This window comes from Vulpes lagopus, chromosome 23 (genome assembly GCF_018345385.1).
Source record: "Vulpes lagopus strain Blue_001 chromosome 23, ASM1834538v1, whole genome shotgun sequence".
In the NCBI taxonomy this organism is placed as follows: Eukaryota; Metazoa; Chordata; class Mammalia; order Carnivora; family Canidae; genus Vulpes; species Vulpes lagopus.
In genome coordinates, this window is record NC_054846.1 from 49,333,103 (window position 1) to 49,345,701 (window position 12,599).

The 12,599-nt window shown below is 40.1% G+C and overlaps 1 protein-coding gene across 3 annotated transcripts in view; it reads right to left on the reverse strand.

Annotated features, from left to right (window-relative positions):
* The window catches only part of LOC121481087 (intracisternal A particle-promoted polypeptide), a 48,777-nt gene that overhangs the window by 18,422 nt on the left and 17,756 nt on the right, over positions 1–12,599 (reverse strand). For all 3 annotated transcript variants that reach the window (XM_041738075.1, XM_041738074.1, XM_041738073.1), the window contains exons 5-7: positions 11,912–12,079; positions 6,289–6,426; positions 5,135–5,257 (exon numbers count right to left, since the gene is read on the reverse strand). In XM_041738075.1, coding sequence (XP_041594009.1) covers positions 5,135–5,257; positions 6,289–6,426; positions 11,912–12,079 — 429 coding nt within the window. The remainder of the gene's footprint in view (positions 1–5,134; positions 5,258–6,288; positions 6,427–11,911; positions 12,080–12,599) is intronic.

A 12,599-nucleotide genomic window follows, 5' to 3' on the forward strand; every position in this document is an offset into this window, starting at 1 on the left:
TTCGGGACACTGAGATCTGTGTGTCGTTGTGCTCCATGTTCACTGTGGAGTCAGTTTAAGATTCTCTCCTGCCCCCCTCAACCCACATGAACGGGCTCTCTAAAATAAATAAATCTTAAAAAAAAATTTAGCAGCATTTATTTTTCAAAGAACTTACAATGCCGTAACAAAACAGTCAGACAAGGTTTTCCCATCTTACTGTCTGCTTGATGAGCTCAAGTTCCAGAACCACTGCACCATAAGGTAAAATTGGAAAGGGAAAGGGATTTTTTTTACCCTAAAAAACGCCATACACTTAACCTGAGAACGATATGGCCTTGTTTGGTGACAGCCTACCTGTTGCTCAGACGGATATAGAAAATTGAATTCAAATTAGAATAGTTATATAGCTAGGTTAAGGTATTCAGGATTAATCAATAGAATACAATAGAACATAATTAACAGTGAGTTTATTATTTTTTTAAAGATTTTATTCATTTATTATGAGAGACACAGAGAGAGAGGCAGAGACACAGGCAGAGGGAGAAGCAGTCTCCATGCAGGGAGTCTGATGCAAGACTCCTTCCCAGACTCTGGGATCCCGCCCTGAGCCCAAGGCAGAGACTGAGCCACCCAGGCATCCCACACAGTGAGTTCCTTATTATTTTTTTTAAGATTTTTATTTATTTATCCATGACAGAGACAGACAGACAGACAGAAAAACACAGGCAGAGGGAGAAGCAGGCTCTGTGCAAGGAGCCTGACATGGGACTCGATCCCAGCTCTCCAGGATCACACCCCAGGCAGAAGGTGGTGCTAAACCGCTGGGCCACTGGGGCTGCCCTGAGTTTCTTATTAAATTTGATTTGAAAAATAAATAAATAAATAAATTTGATTTGAGACTAATGGTTCTTTTTTTATTTTTAAGATTTTATTTATTTATTCATGAGAGACACAGAGAGAGAGAGAGAGACAGAGAGGCAGAGACACAGAGAGGCAGAGATACACAGGCAGAGGGAAAAGCAGGCTCCATGCAGGGAACCTGATGCAGGACTCCATCCTGGGACTCCAGGATCACATGCCCTGGGCTGAAGGGAGGCACTCAACCACTGAGCCACCCAGAAGTCCTGAGACTAATGGTTCTGACAATCTACAATTATTTTTTCTTTCTTTCTTTCTTTCTTTCTTTCTTTCTTTCTTTCTTTCTTTCTTTCTTTCTCTCTCTCTCTCTCTCTCTCTCTCTCTTTCTTTCTTTTTTCTTCCTTCCTTTCCTTTTAAAAGTTTTATTTATTTATTCATGAGAGACAGAGAGAGACAGAGACACAGGCAGAGGGAGAAGCAGGCTCCATGCTGGGAGTCTGACGTGGACTTGATCCCGGGTCTCCAAGATCCCGCACTGGGTCGAAGGCTGCACTAAACCGCTAAGCCACCCAGGCTGCCCTACAATTATTTTCAAATGCCAGCATTGTTTCTTATATTCTTTTTTTTTTTAATTTTTTTTATTTATTTATGATAGTCACAGAGAGAGAGAGAGGCAGAGACACAGGCAGAGGGAAAAGCAGGCTCCATGCACCAGGAGCCTGATGTGGGATTCGATCCCGGGTCTCCAGGATCGGGCCCTGGGCCAAAGGCAGGCGCCAAACCGCTGCGCCACCCAGGGATCCCTGTTTCTTATATTCTAAAGTGAGAAGTTATAAACTGTTAAGTTATAAAGAATGGCATTTTAAGAAATGTGAGCTTGGGTAGCCCTGGTGGCACAGCGGTCTAGCGCCACCTGCAGCCCGAGGTGTGATCCTGGAGAAAGGGGATCAAGTCCCAAGTCGGGCTCCCTGCGGGGAGCCTGCTTCTCCCTCTGCCTGTGTCTCTGCCTCTCTTTCTCTCTATGTCTCTATGAATAAATAAATAAAATCTTAAAAAAAAAAAAAAAGAAAGAAAGAAATGTGAGCTAAATGTCAGTGAACTTGGGTTCCAGCTCCAGCTTTGCCAGTAATCAGCTATGAGAAAAGACAATTCACAACCTTCCTGATCTTCAGCTTGCTTACCTATAAACAAAGGAGAAATAGATAATCTCCAAAATGCCTCTCTAGCTCTATGATTCTAGAAAGCGCAATACTGTAATTTGTAAGAAATACATATTTGGGGGGCACCTGGGTGGCTCAGTTAAGCATCTGGGTTATCTCAGGGATGTAGCCCTGCATTGGGCTCTCTGCTCAGTGGAGAGTCTCCTTCTCTCTCCCACTGGCTCTCCCCCTGCTAGTTCTCTCTCTCAAATAAATAAAATCTTTAAAAAAATAAAATTACTTTAAAAAAGAATACATATTTGGTCATTCAGATGACCAAAATACATATTTCTCATCTACATTTGGTTTTCATTCACAATTCCTTGCTCACAGCAACCCCAGACCCTAGGAATTTCCAAAGTGTTGAGAATGATAAGGGTGTCTTGTTATGTTAACGAGCTAACTTTTGGAAAGCACTTAAGGATGAGGGCTGCTAGCCAAAGGAGCCAAATTTAGGATTTGAGCACTGGGAACTTTCAGTCTCAATCCCTGACCTCTGGGAAGAGGAGAAGACCTAGAGGTTGGATCAATTACCAATGACCAATGATTTTAATGCCTATGTAATGAAGCCTCCATAAAAATCCAAAAGGACAGGGTTTGGAGAACTTCTGGGTTAGTGAACACGTGGAGATGTGGGGACCGTAGCGCATGTGGAGAAGGCTTGAAAGTTCTGCACCCCTTTCCCATAACTTGACTTTGCGTCTCTTCCATCTAGTTGTTCCTGAGTTATATCCTTTTAGTAGTAACATTTTCTCTGAGTTTTGTGACCTACCCTAGCAAATTTTTTTTTTTAATTTTTATTTATTTATGATAGTCACAGAGAGATAGAGAGAGAGGCAGAGACACACGCAGAGGGAGAAGTAGGCTCCATGCACCAGGAGCCCGACGTGGGATTCAATCCCCGGTCTCCAGGATCGCGCCCTGGGCCAAAGGCAGGCGCCAAACCGCTGCGCCACCCAGGGATCCCCTACCCTAGCAAATTAATTGAACATGAAGAGGAGGGACCATTGGAATTCTGATTTATAGCCAATCAGAAGCACAGGTAACAGGCAGCCCAGGTGGCTCAGTCCCACATCGGGCTCCCTGCATGGAGACTGCTTATCCGGCTGCCTGTGTCTGTGCCTCTCTGTGTCTCTCATGAATAAATAAATAAAATCTTAAAAAAAAAAAAAAAGCAGCCCAAGAAACAGACTGGGGAGGATCAATGTCTTATAAAACTGAGCTTCAACCCGTGGAATTTGATGCTATTCCAGATATGGGTACGTAGTGTTAGAATTGAGTTGAATTCTCCAACACCCAGTTGGTGTTCTGAGAACTGCTTGTTGTTAGTAGGAGGGAAACTGCCCCTCACCCCCATGATGAAAACTGAGTCTCAGAACACCTAATTTATATGGGAAGATAAAAATAATGAATACAAAACAATTAAAGAACACTATAATAGGCATAGGGCAGCCCGGGTGGCTCAGGGGTTTAGCGCCTGCCTTCAGCCCAGGGTGTGATCCTGGAGTCCCGGGATTGAGTTCTGCATCAGGTTCCCGGCACCGAGCCTGCTTTTCCCTCCGCCTCTCTCTCTGTGTCTCTTATGAATAAATAAAATCTTAAAAAAAAAACACTATAATATAACATAATAGAATACAGTCTGTCCCATGTAATTTGAACATTTAAATGCTAGTAGAGGGACCTGGGTGGCTCAGGGGTTGAGTGTCTGCCTTTGGCTCCAGTGTGATCCTGGAGTCCCGGGATTGGATCCCACATCGGGCTCTCCTCATGGAGCCTGCTTCTCCTCCCTCTGCCTATGTCTCTGTCTCTCTCTCATTGTGTCTCTCGTGAATAAATAAATAAAATCTTAAAAAAAAACAAAAAAAGAAAACACTGAAAATTCCAAAAGAAGAGACAGGGAAGATTGTTTTTTGTTTGCTTTTGAGATTCTTTTTTTAAATTTTTAAATTTATTTATGATAGTCACACAGAGAGAGAGAGAGAGAGAGAGACAGAGACATAGGCAGAGGGAGAAGCAGGCTCCATGCACCGGGAGCCCGACGTGGGACTGGATCCCGGGTCCCCATGATCGTGCCCTGGGCCAAAGGCAGGCGCCAAACCGCTGCGCCACCCAGGGATCCCCAGTTTTTGAGATTTTATTTGAGAAAACAAAAAGATTTTATTTGAAGGAAGGAGAAAGAGCATAAGCAGAGGGGAGGGGCAGAGGGACAGAGGGAAAAGTAGATTCCCCACTTGGCAGGGAGCCCAGATACCAGGCTCAATCCCAGAATTCTGGGATTACAACCCAAACCAAAGGCAGACACTTAACCAACTGAGCCACCCAGGTGCCCCTGAAGATTGTTTTTTATAGCCTCTTCCTACTTAGAAATACTTACTAAAGACTGTATGGGAGAGAAAGTGACAAAGATGGACGAAAGTTCAAATGCTTATTTTGTTAGTCAGGTATTTGTGTAACTTTTTAAATCTAGCTTTGTTTATTTTCAGAAAAAACTATTATTTTGGCAATACAGAAGTAAAGATATAAGAGGTTAAAACATAAAATATTAAAAGCAGGACTCCTGGGTGGCCCAGCAGTTAAGGCATCTGCCTTCAGCTCAGGGTGTGATCCTGGAATACCAGGATTGAGTCCTACATTGGGTTCTCTGCATGGAGCCTGCTTCTCCCTCTGCCTATGTCTCTACCTCTCTCTTTCTGTGTCTCTTATGAATGAATGAATGAATGAATGAATGAATGAATGAAATCTAAATCTATCTACATATATAATGCAATACTTCTATACTGCTAGTGCCAATCATTCAATACGAACAGACATAAAATAAAGGTTTATGAAAATAAAGCCTCAAGCTTAGTTTTTTTTTTTTAAATATTTTTACAAGGAAAGTAAAGGAGGGAGCAGGGTGGCTCAGTCAGTTAAATATTTGACTCTTGATTTCGGCCCAGGTTATGATCTCAGGGTTGCTAAAACTGAGCTCTGCATTGGGCTCTGCAATGAACATGGTGACTGCTTCGGATTCTCTCTCTCCTCTCCCTCTGCCTGCCCCCAAAAATAAATAAATAAAACAAATTTTCAGGAAAAATTTTTTAGAAAGCAATTACCTTGCATTTCACAACACCCAAAGTAGTAGCGCGACATAGCCATGTTGCCAACTACTTCCCACTTATTTTCATCAGGATCATATCGTTCAATGGTGTTCCCTATCTCAGCTCCAACCCATCCACCTGTAACCAAATAGAAAAATGTCATTTCTGGATAAAGAGTCTTATCTATGAAAAATACCTTAGAAAACATCGAATCTGGCAACTTTATATTGTGAATGATTATCACATGGACCAGAGAGGTTATTTGTCTAAGATCAGACAGAAAGTTAGAATCTGACTATAAAACTTAGATCTTAACTCTCTGCCTAGTTTTCATCAGAGATTTAAAAAATAAACAAAATTTAAAAAAATTAAAAAAAATAAAAATAAATAAATAAAAAATAAAAAATAAAAAATAAACAAAATAAAACCAAAAGCTCCTACTGCTTAGGAAATAAGGTATTTTGCAAAACTATCTTTTGAAACAACTTCTGCATATTCAGAATAGTTATCTTTATCATGGGATTTAACTAGTTAGATAAAGTGCTTCACTCGACATGTTATCTACACTTTACCTCCATCTCCTAAGAACTCCATACTTGACAATATTCCCCAAGTAATTCAATTTTGAAAATAAAAATTTAGGGGCGCCTGAGTGGCTCAGTCAGTTAAGCATCTGCCTTTGACTTAAGTCATGATCCCAGGGTCCTGGGATTGAGCCCCTCATCAGAGACTCCCTGATCTGTGAGGAGCCTGTTTCTCCCTCTCCCTTTGCCTGCCACTCCCTCTGCTTTTGCACTCTGTCAAATAAATAAATAAAATACTTTAAAAAAAAATTATAAAGCTGAGAAGCCCCGGTGGCGCAGCGGTTTAGCACCGCCTGCAGCCCAGGGAGTGATCCTGGAGACCCTGGATTGAGTCCCATGTCAGGCTCTCTGCATGGTGCCTGCTTCTCCCTCTGCCTGTGTCTCTGCCTCTCTCTCTCTCTGCGTCTCTATGAATAAATAAAATCTTAAAAAAAAAAAAAAAGAAACTAGGAGTGATGATTTAAAAAAAATTATAAAGCTGAAAAGACATTAAGTTGCTTATGGGAGGGAAGAAAAATGCCTAAAGTAATTAGAATCTAAGAACTTAAATAATATTAGACATCTTAAACTGAAAAGCATAATTACCCAAAGCATAGATAGCCCCATAACACACACACACTCCCAAGCCACAGCGGGGGTGATTCATTGAAGCTACAGTTGTCCACTGTTTAGTAACTGGATCATAGCATTCGGTACAGTCAAAAATCATTGAATCCTTTTCACCTAAGTTAAATAAAAGAGATATATCAGAAGGTTTAGTAATGCTAATAGCCTAGAACCATAATACAATATTTAGTAGCATTTCATGTTATCAGAAATTCACTCCTTGGGCAGCCCTGGTGGCTCAGCGGTTTAAGCGCCACCTTCAGTCCAGGGCGTGATCCTGCAGACCCGGGATCGGGTCCCACATCGTGCTCCCTGCGTGGAGCCTGCTTCTCCCTCTGCCTCTCTCTGCCTGTGTCTCTCTGCCTCTCTCTGTGTCTCTCATTAATAAATAAATAAAATAAAATAAAATAAAGAAATTCACTCCTTAATGTCTGATTTTATACTATTCATTACAATTAATTTGCTCAGTGTTATTATGAATCAATAGCATTGTCATTTATTAAAGCCCACTTAATGAAGCAAGGCATAGTTTTCCTATTATCTATTTCTAATTCTACCACCCAAATAATCCATGTAAGTTTTGAGGATAAAATTTGTACTTTAAAACTTTTATATTTTTTCATGTATTTAGTTTGGATACCTGGCTCTGGTATAATGTGAATTTTAATGCAATCCTTATCTAGCAAAAAAGAGAAAATAGGGGCAGCCCGGGTGGCTCAGTGGTTTAGCGCTGCCTTCAGCCCAAGGCCTGATCCTGGAGACCCAGGATCAAGTCCCACACCTGCTCCCTGCATGGAGCCTGCTTCTCCCTCTGCCTGTGTCTGCCTCTCTCTCTCCTCTGTGTTTTCTCATGAATAAATAAATAAAATCTTAAAAAAAAAAGAAAAATTTCTAAAAAGGTACCACTTAAAATACAACTTTAAAATATACTATACCTAGAAGTAAAACTAATTAGATTGTACAGGACCTCTGGCAGATAAAATTTATAAACTTCATTTAGATATAATTTTAAATTAAGGAATATGTAAGCAAATAAAGAGATATATGATGTTCATGAATTAGAAGAGTCAATGTAGGGGATCCCTGGGTGGCGCAGCGGTTTAGCGCCTGCCTTTGGCCCAGGGCGCGATCCTGGAGACCCGGGATCGAATCCCACATCAGGTTCCCGATGCATGGAGCCTGCTTCTCCCTCTGCCTGTGTCTCTGCCTCTCTCTCTCTCTGTGACTATCATAAATAAATAAAAAATTAAAAAAAAAAAAGAAGAGTCAATGTAAAGATGATTATCCCCAAACTGATTTACAGATTTAATGTAATCTCAACTTGAAACACATTTTTTTATTGTGATAAAATACAAGTAACATAAAATTTACCATCTTAACCATTTTTTTAAAGATTTTATTTGAGGGCAGCCTGGGTGGCTCAGCGGTTTAGCACTGCCTTCGGCCTGGGTGTGATCCTGGAGACCCAGGATCAAGTCCCACATCGGGCTTCCTGCATGGAGCCTGCTTCTCCCTCTGCCTGTGTCTCTACCTTCTCTCTCTCTCTCTCTCTCTGTGTGTGTCTCTCCTGAATAAATGAATAAAAATTTTTTTAAAAAAGATTTTATTTGAAAGAGACAGTGGGGGCGGGGGGAGAGAAAGAGCATGCGTGCACATGTGCAAGCACATGAGCAGAGGGAGGGGCAGAGGGAGAAGGAAAAGCAGATTCCCAGCTGAGCAAGGAGCCTGATGAGTGGCTCAACCCTTGGACCCTAAGATCATGACCTGAGCCAAAGGCAGACACTTAACTGACTGAGCCACCCAGGCACCCCATCTTAACCATTTTTAAATGTAGAGTTCAGTAATGTTAAACATGTTCATAGTTTTGTGCAACCATCACCACTATCCATCCCCAAAACTCTTTACATCTTGTAAAACTGAAACACTACACAGATTCAAACAATAACTCCCCTATCTCCCCCCTTCTCCAGCCAACCATCATTATACTTTGTCTTTTATGATTTTGTCTACTCTAGGTACCTCATATAAGTGGAATTATACATTATTTGTAAAAATAGATTTTGCAAAAGAAAAAAACAGATTTGGTGAACTGGTTCTAAAATTTATATGAAAGTACATAGGACCTAGAATAGCCAAGTAGTCACACACAAGAATAATGAGAGAAACTATCCTATCAGATAAGCTTATCAGACTTAAAACAGAGGTATAATAATTAAGATAAGGATATACAAAGACTGAACAGAACAGAAATTCTAGAAACAGATACACACATATATGATTACCTGATATATGACACAGTTTGCATACACATCAGTAGAGAAACAAAAGCCTTTTATGCTGGGATAATTGATTATATATAGGAGGAAAGGATGAAACTGGTTCTCTATTCATACTAACTAAAATCTCAATTCCTGGTGGATTACAGACATATATAAATGACAAAACTAAAATTTTAGAAAACAATAGAAGTATATATCCTCCTGAGTTTAGAGTAGGGAAGTATTTCTTTAACACTAACCAGTGAGGGATCCCTGGGTGGCTCAGCAGTTTAGTGCCTGCCTTTGGCCCAGAGCGTGATCCTGGAGTCCCGGGATCGTGTCCCACGTCAGGCTCCCTGCATGGAGCCTGCTTCTCCCTCTGCCTGTGTCTCTGCCTCTCTCTCTCTCTCTCTGTGTCTCTCATGAATAAATAAAATCTTAAAAAAAAAAAAAAAAACACTAACCATTGAGTTGGCTACATTAAAATGAAAAATATGTTTATCAGAAGATATCATAAGAAAAAAAAGATAAAGAGAGTGAAATATGAAACACAGGAGTAGCAAAAGGTATTTGCAGCATAATACCTTATGAGGACCTAGAATCCTGAACATATACAAAACTGCCCAAAAAAGAATTAGCACAGCAGGCCTGAGAATGCATGTCCTTAGAAAGGCCTACTTGCCAGACTGAACATAGCTCATAAACAATTCCCTATGCTGATATAAAAATTTCCCTAAAAAAAATATAAATAAATAAAATAAAATAAAATAAAAATTTTCCTAAATAATAAAAGTGGCTTTTTGCAGTGATAAAAAATGTTCTGGAGGGATCCCTGGGTGGCGCAGCGGTTTGGCGCCTGCCTTTGGCCCAGGGCGCGATCCTGGAGACCCGGGATCGAATCCCACGTCGGGCTCATGGAGCCTGCTTCTCCCTCTGCCTATGTCTCTGCCTCTCTCTCTCTCTCTCCCTGTGTGACTATCATAAAAAAAAAAAAAAAAAAAAAAAAAAATTAAAAAAAAATGTTCTGGAATTAAACAGTAATGATGGCTGCACAACTAGTGAATATGCTAAAAAAAAAAAATAAACAAAACCACTAAACCGTATATTTTAAATGGTGATTTTTTTTTTTTTAAGATTTATTCATGAGAGACACAGAGAAAGAGAGAGAGAGAGAGAGAGAGAGAAGCAGAGACACAGGCAGAGGGAGAAGCAGACCCCATGCAGGGAGCCCAACGTGGGACTCGATGCCGGGACTCCAGGATCATGCCCTGGGCCAAAGGCAGGCACTAAACTGCTGAGCCACCCAGGGATTCCCCTCAAATGGTGATTTTTATGGTATGTGAATTATATCTTTTTTTTTAATATTAAAACACTCTAATTTTTTTAATTTATTTTTTAATTTTTATTTATTATTTATGATAGTCACACACAGAGAGAGAGAGAGAGAGAGAGGCAGAGACACAGGCAGAGGGAGAAGCAGGCTCCATGCACTGGGAGCCCGACGTGGGATTTGATCCCGGGTCTCCAGGATCGCGCCGTGGGCCAAAGGCAGGCGCCAAACCGCTGCGCCACCCAGGGATCCCTGTAAATTATATCTTAATTTTTAAAAATAGTACTTAGAATATTAACTCAGATATGTATGTAGAAGGAAATAAACCAAATATTGTGATTATCTCTGACAGGATTAGAGTATGGGTGATTTTTATTTTTTTTCATATGCCTCAATTTCAGCAAAATTCTCTATCACAAATCTACATTATTTTGATAATAAAAATTATATATTATAAAATATCTTAAGATAGCAATGTTGATAGTATTAATAATAATAGACAAAGTTGGGCACCTGGCTGTCTCAGTTGGTAGAACATGTGGCCCTGAATCTCGGTCATGAGTTTACAACGGGTGTGGAGCCTACTTATAAATACATTCATACATAAATAATCTATTTTATTATTTATTTAATTTGTGAGAGAGAGTGTGTGCAAGCACAAGGGGGAGGGGCAGATGGAGAGGGACAAGCAGACTCTGCACTGAGCAGAGACCAACATGGGGCTTGATAGGGCTCACAACCCTGAGATCATGATGAGACTGAAATCAAAAGTCAGCTGCTTAACCATCTGAGCCACCCAGCTGCCTCTTAATGAACTGTTTTAAAGGGACAATTATGGGGATCCCTGGGTGACTCAGTGGTTTGGCGCCTGCCTTTGGCCCAGGGCATGATCCTGGAGTCCCGGGATCGTGTCCCACATTGGGCTCCCTGTATGGAGCCTGCTTCTTGCTCTGCCTGTGTCTCTGCCTCTCTCTCTGTGTCTCTCATAAATAGATGATAAAATCTTAAAAAATAAAAATAAAAATAAAGGGACAATTATGTTCCCTCCAAAAAAGAAGTAAAAACCAAATATTCTCTTTATCTCTCTTATCTTAAACTGATGGTATCATCAGTATCATAGGCAATAAATAATAACATTTTCAAGAGATGCCTGGGTGACCCAGTCGGTTAAGCAACCAACTCTTAGTTTCCACTCAGGCTATGATCTCAAAATTTTGAGGTCAAGCCCTACATTGGGCTAAGCACTGAGTCTGCTTGAGATTTTCCCTTTTCCTCTGCCCCTCCTGGTAGTGCTCTCTCTCTAAAATAATAAACAAATAAATCTTTAAAATAGGTTTTTTCAATTTACAAAAGACTAACCCAAAGAAATAAGGCAGAAAGATTAGTTGTAAGGGTTAGAGATGACCTAACTAGGCTTGTTGCTATAAAAACAAACTATCCAGAAGTAAATATTGATATAAAAGTGTTAGTATTTTTCTTTAGATCTTCCTCTTATAATTAGTTCCCCCCAATAGTCAAAACTCCTTTACTTAATTTTATTAAACATTTTATAATTCATAATAGTTTCAGAAAACACAGTGATTTCAATCAGGAAATATATGCCAATGTCTAGCTGATTTGGTTTTTATAAATTGCACTGTCCAGATAACTTGTGTAATTAAAAGTGATTTGTAATGAGCTTCCAGTATATGAAATTAAATTTCAAAATTAAAACAGTTTTTATCACAAACATTGACCTAAAATTTGGTGTATTTTATATACAACTTTTCCTTAAAACCAAACCTAAATATTCTGTCTTGTGATAGATACATCAGAGTATTCCTCTGGTCTGAAACATTCAATATCTTCTGTTTCTTTTTTTTTCATTAATTTATTCATTATTCATTAAATATTTATTAAGCACAATGATATCTATGTATATCCCACAGTACCTAACAATATATATGAGTCTATAAGAATGCAACCAGCTTACAACTAGAGACTAAGAAGGGAAAAAAGACATTTTCATTATTACCTCCAATAGCGTAAACCATCCCTCCCAGAACTGCTACTCCCAGCCCGCATCGGGCCTGATGAAGTGAAGACACAGTGGTCCAATACTGGCTAAAGGTGTCAAAACGTTCTACACAGCTGAGAGCTCTGCTATCACTCCAACGACCCCCCTGCAACCGAGTATATCCACCTGAATGAAGGAAAGGAAATATATAGTGAATACTTTACTGCTAAATATGGAAATGACAGTAATGAGAAAAACCTAGCCCTCTACATCTTGACAGTCTATATTGCATAGCAAGGAATAAGTGCTTTCTTTTTATTCTTTCCTTTCTTCTTTCTTTCTCACTCTCTTTCTTTCTTTCTTTCTTTCTGGAATAAGTGCTTAAAACCTATCATACATACATATATTATTCTTTTTTTTTTTAATTTTTTTTTTTTTTTTATTCATGATAGTCACAGAGAGAGAGAGAGAGAGAGAGAGAGAGGCAGAGACACAGGCAGAGGGAGAAGCAGGCTCCATGCACCGGGAGGGAGCCTGACGTGGGACTCGATCCCGGGTCTCCAGGATCGCGCCCTGGGCCAAAGGCAGGCGCCAAACTGCTGCGCCACCCAGGGATCCCTACATATATTATTCTTAAATGAGCCAAGTCCTAAAAGATTATGGCTTAAATGCAATGAGGCCAACCATAGTGTTATACCACCTGGTT